Source organism: Chiloscyllium plagiosum, chromosome 18 (genome assembly GCF_004010195.1).
Source record: "Chiloscyllium plagiosum isolate BGI_BamShark_2017 chromosome 18, ASM401019v2, whole genome shotgun sequence".
Classification (NCBI taxonomy): domain Eukaryota; kingdom Metazoa; phylum Chordata; class Chondrichthyes; order Orectolobiformes; family Hemiscylliidae; genus Chiloscyllium; species Chiloscyllium plagiosum.
In genome coordinates, this window is record NC_057727.1 from 27,607,187 (window position 1) to 27,628,486 (window position 21,300).

General features: G+C 38.1%; 1 protein-coding gene across 4 annotated transcripts in view; it reads right to left on the bottom strand.

Moving 5' to 3' along the window:
* wnk2 (WNK lysine deficient protein kinase 2) overlaps positions 1 to 21,300 on the bottom strand; it is a 173,402-nt gene that overhangs the window by 120,231 nt on the left and 31,871 nt on the right. For all 4 annotated transcript variants that reach the window (XM_043708025.1, XM_043708024.1, XM_043708023.1 and 1 more), the window contains exons 3-4: positions 9,469 to 9,641; positions 3,106 to 3,326 (exon numbers count right to left, since the gene is read on the bottom strand). In XM_043708025.1, coding sequence (XP_043563960.1) covers positions 3,106 to 3,326; positions 9,469 to 9,641 — 394 coding nt within the window. The remainder of the gene's footprint in view (positions 1 to 3,105; positions 3,327 to 9,468; positions 9,642 to 21,300) is intronic.

Genomic DNA, 21,300 nt, shown 5'->3' on the forward strand with positions numbered 1-21,300 from the left:
GAATCCAAAGGGTTTTTACAAATACATTAAGGACAAAAGGGTAACTAGGGAGAGAATAGGGCCCCTCAAAGATCAGCAAGACGGCCTTTGTGTGGAGCCACAGAAAATGGGGGGAGATACTAAATGAATATTTTGCATCAGTATTTACTGTGGAAAAGGATATGGAAGATATAGACTTGTACGTGTATGGAATGGGTTGTATGTGCATGGAATGAGCTGCTAGAGGACGTGGTGGAGGCTGGTACAATTGCAACATTTAAGACGCATTTGGATGGGTACATGAATAGGAAGGGTTTGGAGGGATATGGGCCAGGTGCTGGCAGGCGGGACTAGATTGGGTTGGGATATCTGGTCAGCATGGACAGGTTGGATCGAAGGGTCTGTTTCCATGCTGTACATCTCTATGACTCTAGTATTGCCTGTGAAGCATGAGATCTAGCAGTTATTTGCTTTCTGCATCAAAATTTCAAATGAAAAAAAACAAAAAGGAGGTGACAATAAAGACCACGAATACTACAATGTTCTAGGAGATGAATGCTTAATAAATTAATCTATGATTTGCATAGGAAAAACTGGACAATAATGTTCCTTAAGCTGATATTAAAGAATACTAAGGCACAATACATAACACCCATTATCAATGCAGTTCACCGAAATAATTTTTTTCCTAAAGAATAATAACTAATCTTCAGATGAAGGTGGTCAATAGGGAATGCGAATACTGTACTGATGTCAAGTGTAGCTGTCTCGTCTTCACTGGTAAGAAGGGTTCAAATATGTGATTGACACAAAGTAAACTACCAGCCCTAGAAACTGGGTATATCAAGTGCTCTCAGTAAGAATATAGTCCTCATCAGGTGAACCTGGTAGGTGGTAATCCTCATCAGGGAGCTGTCTTCTTGTGATGGAAGATGGACTAGAAGAGATGGAGAGCAGCCCCAGGAAAGAATTCTGTAAACTCTGGGTAGAGAGCAGGATGCTGCCTTCACAACATTAATGAGATCGACATATTCTATGTCTACTGCTTGCTTATTCTCTGGTATCAGTAAATCTTCAATCAACCAACACTGGTCGTACATCTTTTTGACGAACTAACATGCATAACATCTTTGATATCAGAAAACTCCCTAAGATTAGTCAACTGGTTATGTTAAATAATGGGTGGTCACAAACCTCCAAAATCTAACAAAAGGACACAAAGAGTCTGCAAAGGGACATAGGCATGCTAAGTGAGATGCATAAAGGTGGCAGATGGAGTAAAATGAGGGGAAATTAGGTTATTCACTTTGGTAGGAACAACAGGAAAGTTTTTTTTTAAAACCATAAGAAACTATTAAATCAGGTTGTAAATTTGCTCTCTGAGTTGGGCGATTTGACATTTCAGCGCCATGCTAGGTAACGTTACTAATGAGACTACGATGAAGCGCTGTTGTTCTGTCCCACTTGCTGTGTATGTGTCTTGGCCTGTTGTGGTGGGCGGTGGAAAGTTTGTGGATACTATGATGCCTAGGGGCTAAAATAGTCTGGTCATCATCTCAGAGATGCTTTTAATGTATGGTAGGGTAGCCCACAAACCCACCAACACACAAACAGCTAATGATGAATTTAAAGGACCCCATACCAACAACCAGCTGAACGAACATCATATAGAAAATACCCTGCAAGACCTGCAATAAACATTACATTGGACAGGCAGAAAACTAGCTACCAAAAGACATGACCAACTACCACTAGTATCCACACACAAAGACAAAAGAGGAACACCAGTTTGACTGGGACAAATATCCATCCTAGGACAGGCTAAACAAAGACATGCATAGGAATTCCCAGAGGCCTAGCAATCAAACCGGAATTCCATTAACAAATGTATTGATTATCAAACAACCCAATTACCAGCCTCTCAGAAAAAGAACTGGAAGTGGCTATCACCCATCACAATAAACCAAGACACACAAATAGCAAGCGGGACAGAACACCACCGCTTCATCGGAGGCTCACTGATGTTTCCTAGCATGGTGACGAAATGACTGAACAAATCTACCAGCTCAGCAAGCATACTTACAATCTGATCAACAGTGAGCTACAGATCTTCTCCAAAATCACATTGAATACTAGCATTGAAAAAGTGATTTTTAAAATTAATGTGCAAACATAGCTAGCAATTAGAAATGCCTTTGGCCAGACCACACCTGAATGAAATAAAATTCTCAAGATATACTTGTCTTACAGGGTGCAACAGTTTGATAAGATTGATTCCTGTGATGGGAGGATTGCCTATGAGGAGACTGAGGAGAATGGACTTCTATGTCCAGTTTCCAAGAATGAGTAATGATTTTATTTAAATATACAATTTTCTAACAAGATTTGACAGGGTAGATTCTGCAAGACAGTTTCCTCTACCTGGAGAATATATAACTTAGACCATAAGACATAGGAGCGGAAGTAAGGCCATTCGGCCCATCGAGTCCACTCCGCCATTCAATCATGGCTGATGGGCATTTCAACTCCACTTACCCGCATTCTCCCCGTAGCCCTTAATTCCTTGTGACATCAAGAATTTATCAATTTCTACCTTGAAGACATTTAGCGTCCCAGCCTCCACTGCACTCTGTGGCAATGAATTCCACAGGCCCACCACTCTCTGGCTGAAGAAATGTCTCCGCATCTCTGTTCTGAATTTACCCCTTCTAATTCTACGGCTGTGTCCACGGGTCCTAGTCTCCTCGCCTAACGGAAACAATTTCCTAGCGTCCACACTCTCCAAACAATGTATTATTTTGTAAGTTTCTATTAGATCTCCCCTTAATTTGGAGGCAGTCTTCCAGGATATAGGAACTTCTATTTTAGTTTGAGAAAGGCAGAGGTTTCTTCAGATGTTTGTGAATCTTTTAAACTGTCTCCCCCCAGAGGAGTGAGAATTCTCATTTGCTGTGAATATAAGATCTGCCATCTTTTTTTTCAAATCTTACAGATCAGGTAAGAAAGTGCTGTTGAGATTACTGCTCAGTCTGATCATAAATGGTAGAACAGGTTTAAGGGAATGTATGTCATATGTCTTTGTTTATTTTATGTAACACAAATTTGAAGGAACTATCAGGAATTTACCTATAACACTTTTGGCAAAAGAGGCACGCTTTAGAGTTGCAAGACCCAAATCTCCTATCTTCACCGATCCAGTGGGCCCAGTAATAAAAATATTATCACATTTTAAATCCCGGTGAATAATTGGTGGAGTTCTCGTGTGTAGAAAATATAATCCTTTCAATATCTGCCGACACCAGCTTCGCATCACCTTTGCTTTCATCACTTTAAATCTTTTTAAATATCTGCAAATACAAAAATATTATACACAGATTTAGTTACATGCATAATCAAAATTAAAATAGCAATTGTAAACATCTCCGGCATATTTGAAACCATTTAAAGCTATGCATGATAAGGCAGTTGTAATAAATATTATAGAACAAGACTTTTTAAAACTATATTTGTACCTAGGATGCAGACATCATTTTTAAGGCCAATATTTATTGTTGGAAGTTGTTCTTGTTTAGAATGGGGTGAGTTTCTGGGCCACTTCAAAAGGTAGCCAGAATAAAGCACACTGTTGTGGATTTGGATCAAATAAGAACAGCAGATTTCCTTCTGTCAAAACAATATTAAATCACCAAATGGATTTTCTAATGACAATCCAATGGCTTAAAGGGGCTGAAATTTCAATCTGAAGTTAGGACCGCAACGTTGAATGCTTTATCAAGTCCTTACACCAAGTTGTATTGGAGCTTCTTGCCCAACAAGATTTTTAAAGATGGCAGTCCAGCTCCAGTGGCTGAAGATCCCATTAAGAAACCAGCTGGGGTGAGGTACTGCCAATTTAAAGAAGAACAAACAATATGGAAATGCCTTCTGATGAATGTTTCTAAATTTTTAAAATTCAAAACATTCACAGCTGCCAGGTCATCATGATGGATGATCATCATGATGGTCAGCTCCCTTACTGGACGGTCAATGGCTGCAGTTGTATTTCATCAACTATAGTGGGTGTTGCAGTTCACTTGCCTGGATGTAATGTTTGCCACTCCTCTGCTGGAGTTTACCTCAATCTGGCAACTCATGTTCTAGCCTCAACAGGGCTACTATGCAAACTGGCTCTACATCCATTTGGTTCTACTATAATGAAACCTCTTGGCAGGTGACCAGCTTGCCAGAGGTAGTGGGAAATTGCCAGTCTAGCCACCTCTCTAAGCAAACAAAATTTCTGCAGACACAGGTTCACCAGTACTTATGCAAACTGTTTTATTCCAGATAATTATAGTTAGAGTCATAGGGATGTACGTCACGGAAACAGATCCTTCAGTTCAATTCATCCATGGCTATCAGGTATCTTAAATTAATCTCGTCCCATTTGCCAGCATTTGGCCCATATCTCTCTAAACTCTTTTTATTCATATACCCTTTCAGATGCCTTTTAAAGATTTATAATTGTACCAGCCTCCACCAACACACACACCCCCTGTGTGAAAACATTGCCCCTTAGTTCCCTTTTAAATCTTTCCCCTGTCACTTTTAAGCTATGTCTTCTAGTTTTAGACTCCCCTCCCCTGGGGAAAAGACCTTGACTATCCACCCTATTCATATCCTCATGATTTTATAAACTTCTATAAGGTCACCCCTCAGCCTATTCAGCTTCTCCCTATACCTCAAACCCTCCAACCTCGGCAACATCCATGTAAATCTTTTCTGAGCTCTTTCAAGTTTCACAACATCATTCCTATAGCCAAAAGACCAGGATTGAACTGCTGTGATGGTCTCTGGAATATTACTCCTGCCCTCCTGATTACATGTTTATTGGCATAACTTATGCCATCATATTAGATAAATTTATTCATTTCTCTTGAAAGTTTGTTAATCAAAAATAACCGAGCCATTCCCAACTCTGAATTTCACCAGTAACCCTACACCTTACAAAGCCAAAATTCAAACTGATACAGGATTGCCTAAGTGTTGCACATTACATCAAGCCTTATATATATAAGCAAGTGAAAAAGGGTAATTAGGTTAGGGCAATGAAAGCTGTCCAGGCAACAGCACCCACATCCCTCAGACAAATTACAATGGTACATAAGACAGTGAAGATTTAGTAAGCCAGAATCATTTGTACTCTTCAAATACATCATCTTTGCCCTTTAGCAGCCAAAGAGACTCAAGTTCAATTCCTTGCTTGTACAAAGTGAGTTGATCAGACATGAGGTAGCAAGTGGCTCGAAACAATAATATTTTGCAGTTTTTGGCTAGGGAAGGGACACGCGAGATGGATCATCAGTACCCTTGGAAATGTACGTCTGTAAATTGAAGAAAGGTCAGACAAAACTAGAAAACATATTTATACCAATTTAACATTTAGTTACTTGATATATTAATATTTGTCTTGAAGTAATACTTTAGCATAGGGACGAAATGCCAAAATGTCTTTATTTATCATATGAGCCTAGAAATTTTAGCTCAGGTAAATATTCTTTGTTAAGAGCAACATTTAGTAGCTAAGACTTCACTGTGGATTTGACAATTAGTATTTTTGTTTCATATCAGTAGAATTAAAAAGTGCCCACTGCTTGAAGTCAAATACTGTAACAACAAATGCTACCTCTGCAATCACAGTATAAATTCTGATTACTGTCATCTGCACTCTTGATAATTATTACAGTTGATTAATTACTTCATCTAACATATTGTAACACTGCATCCAGAACACAGTTTGGGGTCTCATTGGCTAGAATGTTCTTCATGCATTCTTCACTTGCCTCTGTCCAGGGACGACAAACATTTCTCTAACATGCAGCCTCTATTTTTACCCATACAAAGCTTTATTTACATTTCAAACTTACTACACTCCAGAGGTCATTATGTTCTATTTCAGTTTAAATAACATTTGCTTTTCATTAGAATAGCAAAACATCACACTTCAATGATCTCTCATTAACGAAACAGACACCATAGATTGATTTTAGCAGAATACTGCCATATTTAATTCTGTAATTGAGGAAGGTAAAAAAAATTAAAAAGCCAGTTAGCAATAGTTAATAATACTGTGCAACCTCAAAATCTGAAATTGAAATAGTGTTTGAAATGCTTAGCAAATCTAACAATGATCAAGACAGAAGACACTGCGAGAACTGCTGCATATTTTCATCATTTACTACAGAAAAACTCTGGATCAATGCACAATGGAACTAATTGTTGCATTTAGAAAAATTGAAATGTTCAAATGTTCCTAAGTAAATGCAAAAGCAGAGATAATATTGACCAAATTTTCATTTCTTCCTGCCTTGGTGCAGGAATCACAGGTATCCATCACCTTCTCCCTTTCCTTCTTTTGTTGACCAGCAAGAGCAAGATAGGGAAATAAACAGTCTGCAGAGGCAGAAATGATGGTACAATCAGACAATTACGCTTTCACCATTACAGGGCAACCCCTGTATCCACGGATCCAGTTACCGCGGCCCGGACAGGTTAGAGGGAACATTCCAGAACCAGGGGGCTGCCGGGGAGGTACATTTTCAATTTAAATTAAGCGGAGGTGGGTGGGGTTTGCTCCTATCCACAGTTTCGGGCTTCCGCAGTAGGTCTTGTAATATGTCCCCAACAGGTATGGAGGCAGGGTTTGGGGAATGGACATGACTGTATTTGAATTGGATCATTCTAGAAAAGTTGGAGGAAAGACTCCAAAACAACTGGTGTCCTTAAAGAATTTTCAATTTAAAGATATTTGCCTTGGATTTCCAGAATGAAAATCAATTTTTCAGTTCGAGAAAATATCCACCTTTTTAATTCCAAAAATTAAATTTAACCTCTTGAATGTTACATTTTATTGCACAGTGAATGATGATCAAGGCTAGTATTGAGATGAAAGGAGTTAAAAAGGAGAGAGATCACAAAAATCAAGTGGTAAAGGATAAGGAAGAGATTAACTGAACAGAGGTAACAGTGCATGGGGGAAGAATTAACTAACACGAGGGCAGAGGTCAATTTCCCTTTCAGTTTAACAGGAAGCTGTATTGTACCACCAACCAACTGTAACCTTCACAGGCAGGAGGGATGAGAGAGAAGACAGCACAGATTTGTTACCACTACAGAGTGGGGTGGATGTTGAATTTCTTCTCTAAGAGGCTGGTGAAGACATGTAATGGGAGATATATACACATGTGTGTACATATACACAGCGCATCTCAGTTGGAATATCATCCACAGACAGGAGTTCAGCTTCTCCATCAACAGCGATATTAAGCTTTACCCCTCCACCACCTCACGTGGTTCTTCTACAGCTCAAGACAAGACTACTTGCCCACATATGTATCTTAATATGTAATTTACTTCAGTTAAATATTGGCAAGATTAAAATCAAACAAAATTTCAACCCTTGCCACTCATTCCATATTCTCAAGCAATTATCAACTCAAGCTAATCCAGATAGTTGAATAAGGGCTTGGAAACAACGTATTCAGCCTTTGCTCTTTTATCCTGTCCATAGCAAATAGCACCATTTTTACGTTCAAACCATCACTAACCTCAACTATTAACTCAGACAGACAATCTGACCTATCTAGAAAGCTTCACAAATGCCTGTTACCTTCAGACTGAGACATATAAGAAGATAATCAGAGGGTTTGATAGGTTGGACAGAGAGAGCCTTTTTCCTCAGATGGCAATGGCTAATACAAAGGGACATAGCTTTAAATTGAGGGGTGATAGATACTGCCTGCAACAGCAATAGACTTTCCAATTTTAAAGGCATTTAAACAGTCATTGGATAGGCATATGGACAAGAATGGAATGGTGTAGGTTAGATGGGCTTCAAGATTGGTTCCACAGGTCAGCGCAAAATCGAGGGCCGAAAGGCCTATACTGCGCTTTAATGTTCTATGGACTGCTCCAATTTTACTAAATAGGGTCACAGACTCCTCTTCATAGCCTTTTGCTCATCCAAAACTCTGTTGCCTGAATTATAATCCTAAACTAAGTCGCATTTATCCATCATTGCTCTTGATCACCTGAATTAGGTTTTGAGGAACCTGGATCCTTTAACTACTTAAATCTCTTTCATGTCCTTCATTGCTGTAGCTTCCCCAAGTCCTTAGATGACCACCATGACATTCACCATTTCTCAATCTCCATTCCTCTGACTATGGCCTCTTGACAACTTTCTCACCAATGACATCATGCTTTTGGTCGCAAATCCCCTTGCTCTAAAATTTCCCCTTAAACACCTTCACTTCCTCTCCTCCCTTAAGATTCTAAACAACTATCCGTGTTCAAGCTTTTGACCATCTCATCTTTTGGCTCAAATTATGACTGTTTGAAATGCACTGCAAAACTTTTCTATGTTAAGAGCACTACACAGATGCAATTTACTCTTTCCTAGTTTTAGCTGTCATGGAGCAGCAATAGGTAAGTTTGTGAGAGATTGGTGAATTGAAAGCAGAAGGTGGAGTTTCTCAAAAAATGTAGTTTTATCATGAGGAAAATGGGTCAAGACCATCTCTCTCCTCAGATGTAGATAAGCCAAGAGGACAAGTATTTTATGTCTTCACTGGTAGTGTGGTGTGGCAAGACTAGTTTGCCCTTCATCCGGTGTCAAGAGGATAAAATTTCTTCTGAGTGAGCAGAGATCAGCTGATTTTCTGCTAATCAAGTGAAAAGGATTTACTTTCTGGATTTCTACACCAGATAAATGGTCTGCAAGAGTCAGCTACAGGGGATAGAGTTGTCATTGTTAAGACTTCCTTTTAGATGGAAGGATTTGTGCAATATGCAACTCATTCATTATTTTATGGTTATAACAGCAACTTAAATTCTCTTATCTTCACCAGCTTATTTACAATACTGGATCAGAGTGGTGCAAGGGCTTTTGCCCGAAACGTCGATTTTTCTGCTCCTCTGATACTGCCTGACCGGCTGTGCTTTTCCAGCACCACTCTATTCTAGACTGATTTCCAGCATCTGCAGTCCTCACTTTTGCCTTATTTACAATACTGGGCAACTCAGTTTGTGAGTTAGTATTTGCTTTTCTGATCTCAATTTCATCCCCAGCAATAGTATACAGTTTTTGATCTGTTCATACTTTATATTTATATAATGGAACATAATCTTGGACACCTCTGAATGGGACTTTTTTTTTGACATCCATAGGATTTTAGAGACTTTTTTTTAACAAGTGGCCGTCATGTTGCATCAAGCTTCAGTAACTAAATAGCAACATTGTCACTATAAAGCTACATTTCCTGCAGATGAAGTACCTTTAGAATCTTAAATCTACTCAATATTTTAATATGTATGGGGTTTTAGTTCTATTAATCAGCTTGGAAAAATAGATAACCACTAAGTTTGAACAACTTCATTTCCAGTGAGGATAACAAGGTGATGATTTATTTTAAAAATCTGCAATTAACATTTATTTTTACCATCAACACTTACGTTTTCAATGTTCCTGAGGTCATTAATTCAGTAACTAAAACAATGCATTTCTTCCCTTTCAGAGTACTTTCCCAAGAGTCATAAAATCGAACGATGTTGGGATGTTGCAATCCTTTAAGCATTTCTGCCTCCTCTCGAAATCGCTGACGCTCTGCCTTTGCAAGTTTTCTGTCCTGTGTTGAAAGTTACAAAAGAAATTTGAAAATCTAATTATAAGTTAAGAAATATACAACTAGTGTTTTAAATGCAACTAAACTGTTTTGCAGTACGTACACTAATTATGCTAAGCCTATGAAGATCAAGTGCACACAATTTTGTTATTTTAATGGAACAATTTTATCTCTGGTTCTCACTGCGTTCACACTGCAGCTTCCAGTCTGAAAAACAGTTGCTGCAGTACAGGTTCGCTCACATTATTAGATTACTTAGTGTGGAAACAGGCCCTTCAGCCCAACAAGTCCACAACAATCCACCCAAACCCATTACCCTACATTTACCCCTTCACCTAACAATACGGGCAATTTAGCATGGCCAATTCACCTAACCTGCACATTTTTGGACTGTGGGAGGAAACCGGAGCACCCGGAGGAAACCCACGCAGACATGGGGAGAATGTGCAAACTCCACACAGTCACTTGAGGCGGGAGTTGAACCCGGGTCTCTGACGCTGTGAGGCAGCAGTGCTAACTACTGTGCCACCGTACTGTCCACTAGTTGAAATTAAAATTTCATTTTCTAGACAGGAGTTATATACATGGGTTGACATGTTATGGTCAGCAAGACATGAAAACCATTCTACATCAACATTAAAGCTTTACAGTAAATGCATATTTAATATTATAAACAAACCACAATCTAGAAACTGAGACTTTTAACCAACCATATTTAATGCGATTGTGCAGCCAGAGAAAACAATGATCTTAACATACAATTTTATAGAGTACTAATTCCATAATCAATACCTATAGTTAACTTGCCCCAGTTATCAAAAGGTGAATTTATTAAAGTTTAACTTCCAAATGCCACTTTCAGTACCATCAGGTCACATACGTTAAAAAAGTACATTTCAAGCACTGCAAAACTTTGAGTAGAATTTCTAATAAATTCCAGAACTGATGAAAACACAAACTTTTCAAAGTTTGCGAGTTCTTAAGATTTTAATTAACATTGGGAAGAAATTGCTCCATATTTTCCTGCAGCTTTGTAAATGTATCCAACAGAATGTTCAGCTACCACAAATTGAGTTGGCCATCAGTGTGATGAATCTCCAGTCTTCAGTCATGCTTTTTCATCCTTTTTTCAATGTCTCCCATTTTGAGGAATCTAACTTTGCCTTCTGTGCTGAGAAGACTTCCAAGCCACCAAAGTTATTTTTCCAGTGCTCTGGTTTTCAGAGTCAAACATTAAATTTAAAATATTTTGACAGCTTTTTATTGAAATAGTTGACCAACTTTTACATAATTGATTTTATAACATGGATTTGTTAGACTTCATGAATTTGTAATGAACAAATTGTATAATCAATGTCAGATCTTAAATAAGAGTGTCAGCACAAGCTGAAGGCATCCTACAGTAACTATTTATTTTAGTACAATATCTCAAATCAAACACAGTCTCCATAACATATAATTATATAGTTCCTGGAGACTGGAGAAATTTTTATTTCTTTTTCAGCTTTTCAACAGCACGTAATTTAGTTTTCCTACCACTCAGTAGGACACTTTCAGGGTTACTTCCTTGCTTTCTTGTACTCTTAGGATTTTCCTTTTTTCACATTCACAAGATGTGGACGTCACTGAACATATTTTGCCTATCCCAGTTAAGAGTTAACCACATTAATGAACGCTGTACAATAGTTAAAAGAATAGACATGAGACTCATATTTTAAAAGGCAGCATTTAATGCTAAAATGGTTGCAAACTTTTGTTAAAACAAATGATTACAGACTCAGAAAATTCTGATAATCTTTTAAATGGATATCTGAAGACATGATGGTCAAAAGAGTGACAATATACATTCTAAGCGTCAGGTATTAAAATAAACAATGTTGAGAGAAACGTCAATATGTCAGTATCCCATTGTTGACTAAGGTGCTTATGAGACTGTTAAAACTTACTCAGTAATGCAGGAGAGAGCGAGGACTGCAGATGCTGGAGATCAGAGTCGAGAGTGGGGCGCTGGAAAAGCAGAATGGGTCAGGCAGCATCCGAGGAGCAGGAGAAGTGACCTTTCAGGCATAAGGAATGAGGTAGGATCAAGAATGAATCATTCCTCACGAAGGGCTTTTGCCTGAAACATTGATTCTCCTGCTTCTTGGATGCTGCCTGACCCATTCTGCTTTTCCAGCACCACACAACTCCTCGGTAATGCACCACACTGAACTGCCAACCCAGCTGATGTGCATAATCTTCTAACTCAGAAGCAAAAAAGATGCCAATATTCAAGTTTTACAACCAGGACTCTAAATTTTAAATAATCATGCTATCTTAATGTGTCAGCATGCAGTTCCTACACTGACAGGCCAAAAAACAAGCTCTATAGTCTTACATCTTGTAAGGCCAGCATAAACTGGCATAAAATGGCTAATCTCCTGCAGTTTTGTTCACAATTAAACGGATAAAATGGTGTATCTTTTAGTAGTGTTTTTCAAAAAGGTAGATGGGTATACCTGGACAGCTTTCACAATAGTTTACTCTGTGGTACCAGGACTGAATAATAGGTATTAGTACTATTTAACAATCATAAAGAAGACATGACCAAAGTCAGTCACTGAAGTGTTACTAACGATAATTGAAAAGGCACGACAGAAACAAAACCTGTGAACAATGTTGCAGATAGGCATACATCCTGTCACCTTTTGCAATTATAAATTACTATGTGAATATTTGTAATGTAAGTTGCCAATATATAAACATTATAATTACATAAAAATAAAACAAAGACCTGCAGATGGAGCTCTGAAACAAAAACAGAAATTACTGATGAAACACGGGTAGTCTGGCAGCATATGGGAAGAAAGCAGAGTTAACGGTGACTCCACCTTCAGAACTGATGTTTTGTGATACTTCAGAAATCCGTTTTTGCTTTAACATGTCCATTTTAAAAGAGGAAATATTCTCAAAAGCTCAACTGCATGAGTAAGTCTTTATTGTTAGCACAGTCAACTTGCCAGTATACTCTGTAGATTAGGTTGCATATTTAAGCGATGCTGTTGTTCACACAAGGAACCAACTTAGAATATTCAACTGCAAAGTATTTTTAAAAATAAAAGGTGGTGGCAGTTATGTTACTTTCATATTGGTTATAACCACAGGCTATTTCCAGTTTAAGCATTTGTTGTTTCTCAGAAAATCTTCAATGCCCCAAATTATCATTTGTGGAAACATGCCATCACATGAGGTGAATACTTCAGGGTAATTGTTGATATTTCGAGTTTCTAAGATAATAATTTAAATGTAATGTTTAAAGCTTTTACATATTCAAGTCCCAATCCAGGATATCAGCACAACAATTAGGGCTGGCATTCAAGTGCAGTACTGAGAGACACTGCACTGTCAGAGTGTCTGACTTTATGTCACCTCAAGAGGAAACATCTTAATAAACAAGTAACAAGGTTGAGGATCTTATGACCAATAGTCCAGCTTGTAGCAAGCAGTGAGAGGGAATTGTAGCTATTTTTGTCTCAACAATAATTGCTGAACCTTTATGATGAATGAATTCATTATGCAATTTAGTAATATATCTTCCAAAAAAATTGTTTTGTCAATCCTGGTGCAAAATCGGTAAGTTCATGTTAGATAAAAATAGAACCAAAATATGGCAAGGCGTGGCTGTTTCTCAAAGACATGATGGCAGTGAGTTGAGCTTGAAGACCACAGAAAGAATCAGAGATGAAATGCTGAATTATGCAAGGGTTGCCTGCACATTGAAAGTAGCAATGTTAAACAGCTGGGTTTATCTATTTCTCAAGTGTTTGAGATAACTTACCCTTCACAGTAATCAATTGTAATCAGAGCAATTTTCAGAACCAAAAGTAACGATCTTAAGCCCATTCACGCATTTGCGAAATATACATTGAAAACAATTTTCAGGGTAATGATTATCTCACAGACAACTTTGATGTGAACTATTTTAATACCAAGCTTTCATAGTAAATAAACAATTGCTATGTAATAGCAATACAAGTGGTATGGGCCATTAATATAATGCACCATCAACCTAAAAAGACATCTTATCACAAAAATTAATAACGTTGTTTATGAATGTCAATGCTGGTGTGATACTAGGTGTAAATACCTCACATTTCAGATCAAACAGTATACGCCTTTGGCTGTTCACAGCAAGATACTGACTGTACTCAAACAACCCACCTTTGCAAAAGTCAAGTGTTCAACATTAAATGCGATTCTATGATTGGATAAAATTTATTATATAATGCCGAATGTTCAAAGAATTATGCTGACAATCAATTTAGGATTGTCAGGTTTGCAGCATTACATCTGCCTACTACATTCCCTCTAAGCTGCATGGCTGCCACTCCAACAGTCCATACACACCAATGCTTGCAAATGCATTCATTTCAAGTTTCGCCAGCCACTGCTATGTACAGACTTGAGGTTCGCACTGCAGCTAGAGAAATTATAGGGAACGTAGCATGCATATACTTGAAGCTACATATAAGGCCATGTTCTTTACAGGCAGAGATAACACGCAAACACAGCTATTTAGTTCAATTAAAATAGGTGCCAACAGCTGTACTCTAGCTCATTTTTCAGTGCAAATGCCTACGTTGAACCTAAAATTTGAACAAAGCTTAGCTTTTTAACTGCCAGTCACCATCTAACTAGGGCATTCTCCATGGGAGCATCTCTACCAAAGTCAACCTAACAATCAACACCCTCCTCATACCATAAATTATATTTTCCCTTTATATTGGTATTTGTAAATTTTCCTCATGAAAGGGTTTTTATAAGATGTGCCTTTTGACGGCAATTCACAAATTCTTAAAGTCTTACATGGTGTTATTTTTGTGTAAATAGTTTTCAGGACTAACCTAACGTACACAATTTCACTCAATATATGTGAATATATGGGGTTAAGTGTGAAGTTATCAATTTTGGTCAGAAGATTTACAAGGCAGGTTATTATATGATGGAGAGAAACTTCAAAATGCTTCGGTGGAGAGGGATCTGGATGTCTTCCTGCACAAATCTCACAAAGCTAGCCTGTAGGTACAGCAGCTAATAAAGAGGCAAATGGAATTTTGGCTCATTGCTAAAATAATATACAAGTAGGCAAGTATTGATGCAAATGTACACAGCATTACTGAAACCACATCTAGAGTACTACATACAGTTTTGATCCTCTCATTTGAACATGATGTAGACAATACCTGAGAAAGGAGCAGCGCTCTGAAAGCTTGTGATTTCAAATAAACTTGTTGGACTATAATCTGACATTGCGTGACCTCATTAGAGGATATGATTGCATTGGAAGCAGTTTAGTGGAGTTTCATTAGATTAATTCCCGAGGTGAAAGAAGTCTTTTGAAGATGGATCAAACAGTTTAGATCTATAATTTCTAATGTATAGAAAGATGAGAGAGATTTAATCGAGGTATATAAGGTGTTTAAGGGGATTGACAAAGTTGACACAGAGCAGATGATTCTTCCCTATGGAGCAATTTTGAACTTACAGGTTAGTTTTAGACTAAGGGGTGGCAGATTTAAAATGTAGTTGAAACCATAAGATTCAGGTGCAGAATGAGGCCATTAGACCTGTTAAGTCTACTCCACCTTTCAATCATGGCTGAATGATCCCATTCTCCTGTGTCCTCCCAGTAACCTTTGATCCCCTTGCTAATCAACAAACAGCCTTAAATACACTTCATGACTTGACCTCCACAACCTTCTGCAGTGATGAGTTCCACAGATTCACCATCCTCTGACTGAAGAAATTCCTCATCTCAATTCTAAAGGGTCATCGCTTCACTGAGGCTGTGCCTTCAGCTCCTGGTCTCTCCTCCCAATGGAAGCAGCTTCTCCACGCCTACTCTATCCAGGCCTCTGAGAATCCTATAAGTTTCAATCAGATTCCCCCCTCTCATCCTTCTAAATTCTAAGTACAGAACTAGAGGTTTCAATTGCTCCTCATTTATGAGGATAAATGATTTGCTCTATGACAAATCATTTATCCTCATAATCATTCTTGTAAACTTCTTCTGAATCCCCTCAATGGCCAGCGCATGATTCCTTAGATACAGGTCCCAAAACTATTCACAATATTCCAAATGTGTTCTCACCAGAGTCTTACACAGCCTCAGCAGAACATCTTTATTCTTGCATTCTAGTCTTCTCGAAACGAATGCTAACATTCCTAACTGCCAACTGCATGTTATCCTTACGAGGTTCCAGAACCAGGATTCCTAATTCACTTTGTGCTTCAGATTTCCAAAGTCTCTCCCCATACAGAAAACAGTCCATGGCTCTATTCTTTCCAATAAAGTGCATAAACTCTCACTTTCCCACATTTGCATTCCAACTGCCACTTGTTTGCTCACTGACCAAGTCCGTCTGCAACCTCTCCACCACCTCAACACTCCTTGCCCCTTACCTGTGTATCATCTGCAAACTTAGCAAAAATGACCTCCGTTCTTCTGCTCAGATCATAAATGGATAACATGAACAGCTGCCCTGAAGAGTTCCACTAGTCACTGCCATCCTGAAAAGACAACTTTATGCCCAATCTCTGGCTTTTGCCAGTCAATCAATCCTCTACCCATGCCAGTACCTTGTGCTTAATATCATGGGCTCATTTATTTAGCAGCCTCCTGTGACACACCTTATCAAAAGCCTTCTAGAAACTCATAGTATAGGCTCTCTTGTCTAAATTGCTCATTACCTCCTCAAAGAATTCTAACAGATTTGTCAGGCATGATCTTCCCTTGACAAAACCATGCTGATTCAGCCCTATTTTACAGTGCACTTCCAAATATTCCACAATCTCATCCGAAATCATATTCTACCAATGACTGAAGTCAGACTAACTGGTCTATAATTTTCCACCTCCTGCCACCTCCCTTCTTAAGCAGAGGTATTACATTACTCATTTTCCAATCCTCTGGGACCCTCCCCATCTCCAGCAATTCCTGAAAAATCACTCCCAATGCCTCCAATATCTCCTCACCTATCTCCCTCAGAATCCTAGGGTGTAGCCCATCTGGATGAGTGACTTACCCACTTTCAGACTTTTCAGCTTCCACAGCATCTTCTCTTCGGTGATGGCCACTACAATCATCTTTGCACCTGACTCTCAAAGTTCTGGTACCTTTCACCATGAAGACTGATGCAAAGTGCCTTCTCAGTTCCTCCACCTCTTCTTTGTTTCTCATTGATTTCTCCAGACTCATTTTCCAGTGTTCCAATGTCCACTCTTGCTGGTTCTTGACTTTTATATATCTAAAGCAATCTCACAATCTTCTTCTATGTTACTAGCAACCTTACCACTATATTTTCATCTTCTGCCCACTTAATGCATTGAAGGGTCTTAACCAAAATGTCAACTCTCTTGGTCCTCGGATGCTGCCTGACTTGCTGTGCCTTTACCAGCACCAGGCTTTATCAACTCTGATTTCTCCAGCATTTGCCTCTTTTTAAAAAACTTCCCAATCCTCTGGCTTCCCACATTGTATGTGTTTTCTTTTGCTTTTATGCTGTCACTGACTTCCCATGTTTATCAGGGTTGCCTCATACTCAGTGTGTTTCTTCTTCCTTAGGAGGAATTTCTGCTGTGCATCCTGAATTACCTCCAGAAAGTCCTACCACTGCTGCTCCACCCTCTTCCCTCTAGGCTTTGCTTTCAATCAACTCTGTCTAGCTCATTTCTTATGTCTTTGTAGCTACCTTTACCGTTACATCCAAATCAAACTTCTCCCTCTCGAACTGCAGGGTGAATTTTATCACATTACGGCCACTACTCCTTTGGGTATGCTTTACTTTAAGCTCCCTAATTAAGACTGCTTCACTTTAGGTCAGTAATTCCAGAATTGCCTGTTGTCTGGTGGGCTGCACCACAAGGTGATCTAATATACTATCTCAAACATTCCATAAATTCCTTTTCTTGGGATCTGCCACCAACCTGACTTTCCCAGTCCACTTGCACATTGAGGTCTCCCATGATTGGATAGTGCCTTTCTTACATGCCTTTAACATCTCCTGATTTATTTTCTATCCCGAATCCTGGCTACTGCTAGGAGGCCTCTACATCAGTCCCATCAGGTACAGTTCCTCAATCTACCCACAGACAGATTCAACACCTTCCGACCCTACATCACTTCTTGCTGTAGATTTAATTTTATTTCTTACGAACAAGGCAAACCTGCCATCTCTATCCATCTGCCTGTGCTTTTGACTAGATATTTAATTCCTAGCCCTGATTCACTTGCACCATGTCTCGGTGATGCCCACAAGATCTCACCCACCAATTGTATTCTGCACAACAAGCTCTTGTATCTTGTTTCATATACTACTCATATTTAAGTACAACATCGAACCCAAGACCACTGCCATCTCGAAGGGCAAGGGCAGTAGATACATGAGAACACTACCACCTGGAAGATCCCCTCCAACCCACTCACCATCCAGACTTAGAAATATATCACCATTCTTTAACTGTTGCTGGGGCTTCATAATCCCTCCTTAATGGCATTGTGGATCTACTGACAGCACATGGAGCACAGCAGCTCACCAACACCTTCTCTAGAACAACTAGGGACAGGCAATACATGCTGCCCAGCTAGGGACACCCACCTTATACAAATAAATGAAAAAAAAAACTTTCATCCTGCATTGAGGAGGAATTTCTTCTCTCAAAGGGTCTGTGGAATTCCAGGTTGAATAAAGTTTAGGAGCTAAGAGATTTTTAAAATTAGTAACAGCTTAAAAGATTTGGGGTTTGGAAGCAAAGTGGAGTTGAGGCCAAGATGAGGTCAGCTATGATTGTGTTAAATCATTGAAGGACTTGAGGGGCTGATTTGTCTACTCCTGCTTTTAACTATTTAGATCTTATGACTATGTTGGTAAAAGGGTGATGTTGTGATCTCACATGTAGAGAGAATATACTAATGACCGAATAATCAGAATAATCGAACAGCAACCACTGAAGTCTAGATTACAGCATGTCATGTGTCAGAGTATAGTTTTTCTTTCTTGTAACAATAGTGATTGAACCTTCATGGTGAACCTGTTTGCTGAGCAATATTGTAATACATTTGTAAAGAAACAGGCACCACATTGGGTTAATGAGTTCTGGTGTGAGCTGGGTTAGTTTGTGTTCAGCAAACAGAGAGAGAGAAACAATACCATCTGTCAGATGAAATATTAAACAGAGATCTAAGGCCTTGCTTTGGAAGATGGAAAATATATAATGCTATTTTTACAATGAAGAGCTAAGGAACAATCGTCTGGAGCATTTCACTATCAACTTCAGTTTTCCAAGTTGCAGTTAATCAATCCCACAAATACTTAGTTTTGGTTCAATAGTGAATAATATAACCAGTCCAAAGGGGAAAGCAGCTACCACAGAATGTTACCTTCTTCCAAGCAGACTATTTTCGAGAGTCTTATTTATGACATAAATCTCCCAGACACTTTAAGGATTTAGGATTACATTCTTCAGAAATACACACAATTAAGGAGTAGGAAACAGTATGTAGTACATGTCAGTTGTAACACAAAAACATAAATGAGACGATTTACAAATTTTACATTTTGTTAAAATAACAAACTGTATAATTGAAATGAATAGGTAAATCGCAAAGTCAAAAACTACCAAACCCAAAGAATCCAGTTGATATACAGACTTTCAGATTATACAGGAGTACCAAGGAGTATCTAAGATACCAATCAATATTTAAAATCAACTTTTACCTTAAAACCAGAGGGAATCAAATACTTCTCCCATTAGGGATAAACATACCTTTTAAAGTAGTATTATCTGATGGTTTCTGATACTTATGAAATTTTCAGTGGGTCTTACTTTTATGAAGTTCTGATCCTTTCTGCTTTTAAAACATGACAGCCAAGTCCCTCTCATTTTCATTTAATAGGACATGATGCAAACATTTTAACGTTTCACCTTAATTCTTTGGGGAAGATTCCTTTATGGAGTTGAGTTTTTATCAAATCAATTTGTTTCTGGTGTTTTATAACTGTTATATATGAAGATTTCTTTTATGACTTTCTTATCCTTTTCAATTTTAAACGAGATTTCTTTGTAAAATATTTCTCAATAAAAAATGTTCCATTTCTATGTCTTTAGTTTAAGTCATTTTTATTAATATGATGCTGATTTATAGATATTAAGTAATTGATATGATTGCTAGATCCTGGCATCTAATAGTATTCATATGATAAACAAAGGAATTCAAAGATCCTGATCAGGGATACCTCATGATTTACGGTTCTAGCATCCCTCCCTGCACTTAAACATGCAGCGGTCAAGAAAATCACCATAAAATTGCCAGTCTTCCTTTCTGGCATAGAAAGATTTGAAGCAAGGTGTCAAAAGTTTTTAGTTCAACTTGGAATTTAATGAGAAATTCATATCTTGCCAGACAATGCAGTCAAAATTATTTTTAAAATTAACATCCTGGTAAAATAAATGCAATATTGAATTCTACTAAAAAACATTAAGTTTAATTATGAAAATGTTTTTGATGCTATGCTGCATCAGTCTTCAGCTTAAACATCTAGACACTTAAATACTGCCCAATGTAGCTTTTTGAAACAATACATTGCACTTGAGGCAGTATTTGCTTGCATCAATTACACATTAAGAAAAGATGTGTGTCACAGGTAAATATAATTCTCAATGTGGTTGCCATTTTCTAAATAATGCACCTTTTCTGATTTGGAAATTTGCAAGTAAAATGAATGTTTTTAATATGTTAACATCAGTAGCATAATTCATCATACTGTAGGTGGAGTGCAACCTTTCTAAATTCACTACATTCTACTAATTCTTGAACAAAGATCGATAGTCAGCAGACTTTTTATTTTTAAATTAACTTTTACTACTGAGTGAATGAGGGCACACATCATCTCTTTGGTCTAATGTAGTTTCTATTTAATTTAGATGAAGGTAACATTGATAAATGCCTCAAAGAAGAATTAATCTTCCTGACGATTGTACTTTTACAACAGAGGACGAATTTGCATTTACATAATCCTCAAATCATGAACTATGCTATGAGAAAATTCACAACTCACTTAGAAAGATGAAGGATTTATGACAGGATAAATAGGTTGGGCTTATTCTCATTGGAATTAAGAAGAATGAGACAGTATCTTTTTGAATTATCGAACATCTTGAGGAGACTTGACAGGATACATGCAGGGAGGTCAATTCCTCATGAAGGGAAGACTAGAACTGAGGAACACAAAGTAGTTTCCTTTTTAAAATAGCAAATAAGGATAAATATTTTCTCTCAGAGTCATTCATGAAATTCTCTTCCTTAGAACACAGTACAAGCTGGACCACTGAACTTAAGATAGAGTTTGATAGACTGGTGACACATACACAGCGTATTTCAAATTCCAGGGCTTTTGTGGCACAATGGTAATGCCCCTACTGCTGAGTCAGAGCGCAGTTCAAGCCCTACTGCATATAATGATAAACCTGAATAGGTTGACTAGGAAATACCTATTCCAAACACCCAAGCACATAATCTCTTTTGTGCTATTTCATCCTGTCACCTCTGGTTGTTCCACCAATCACCCAAATCCTGTGTCCTCATGCTATCAAACATGTAGTCACCAGAAACAGTGCTGCATAT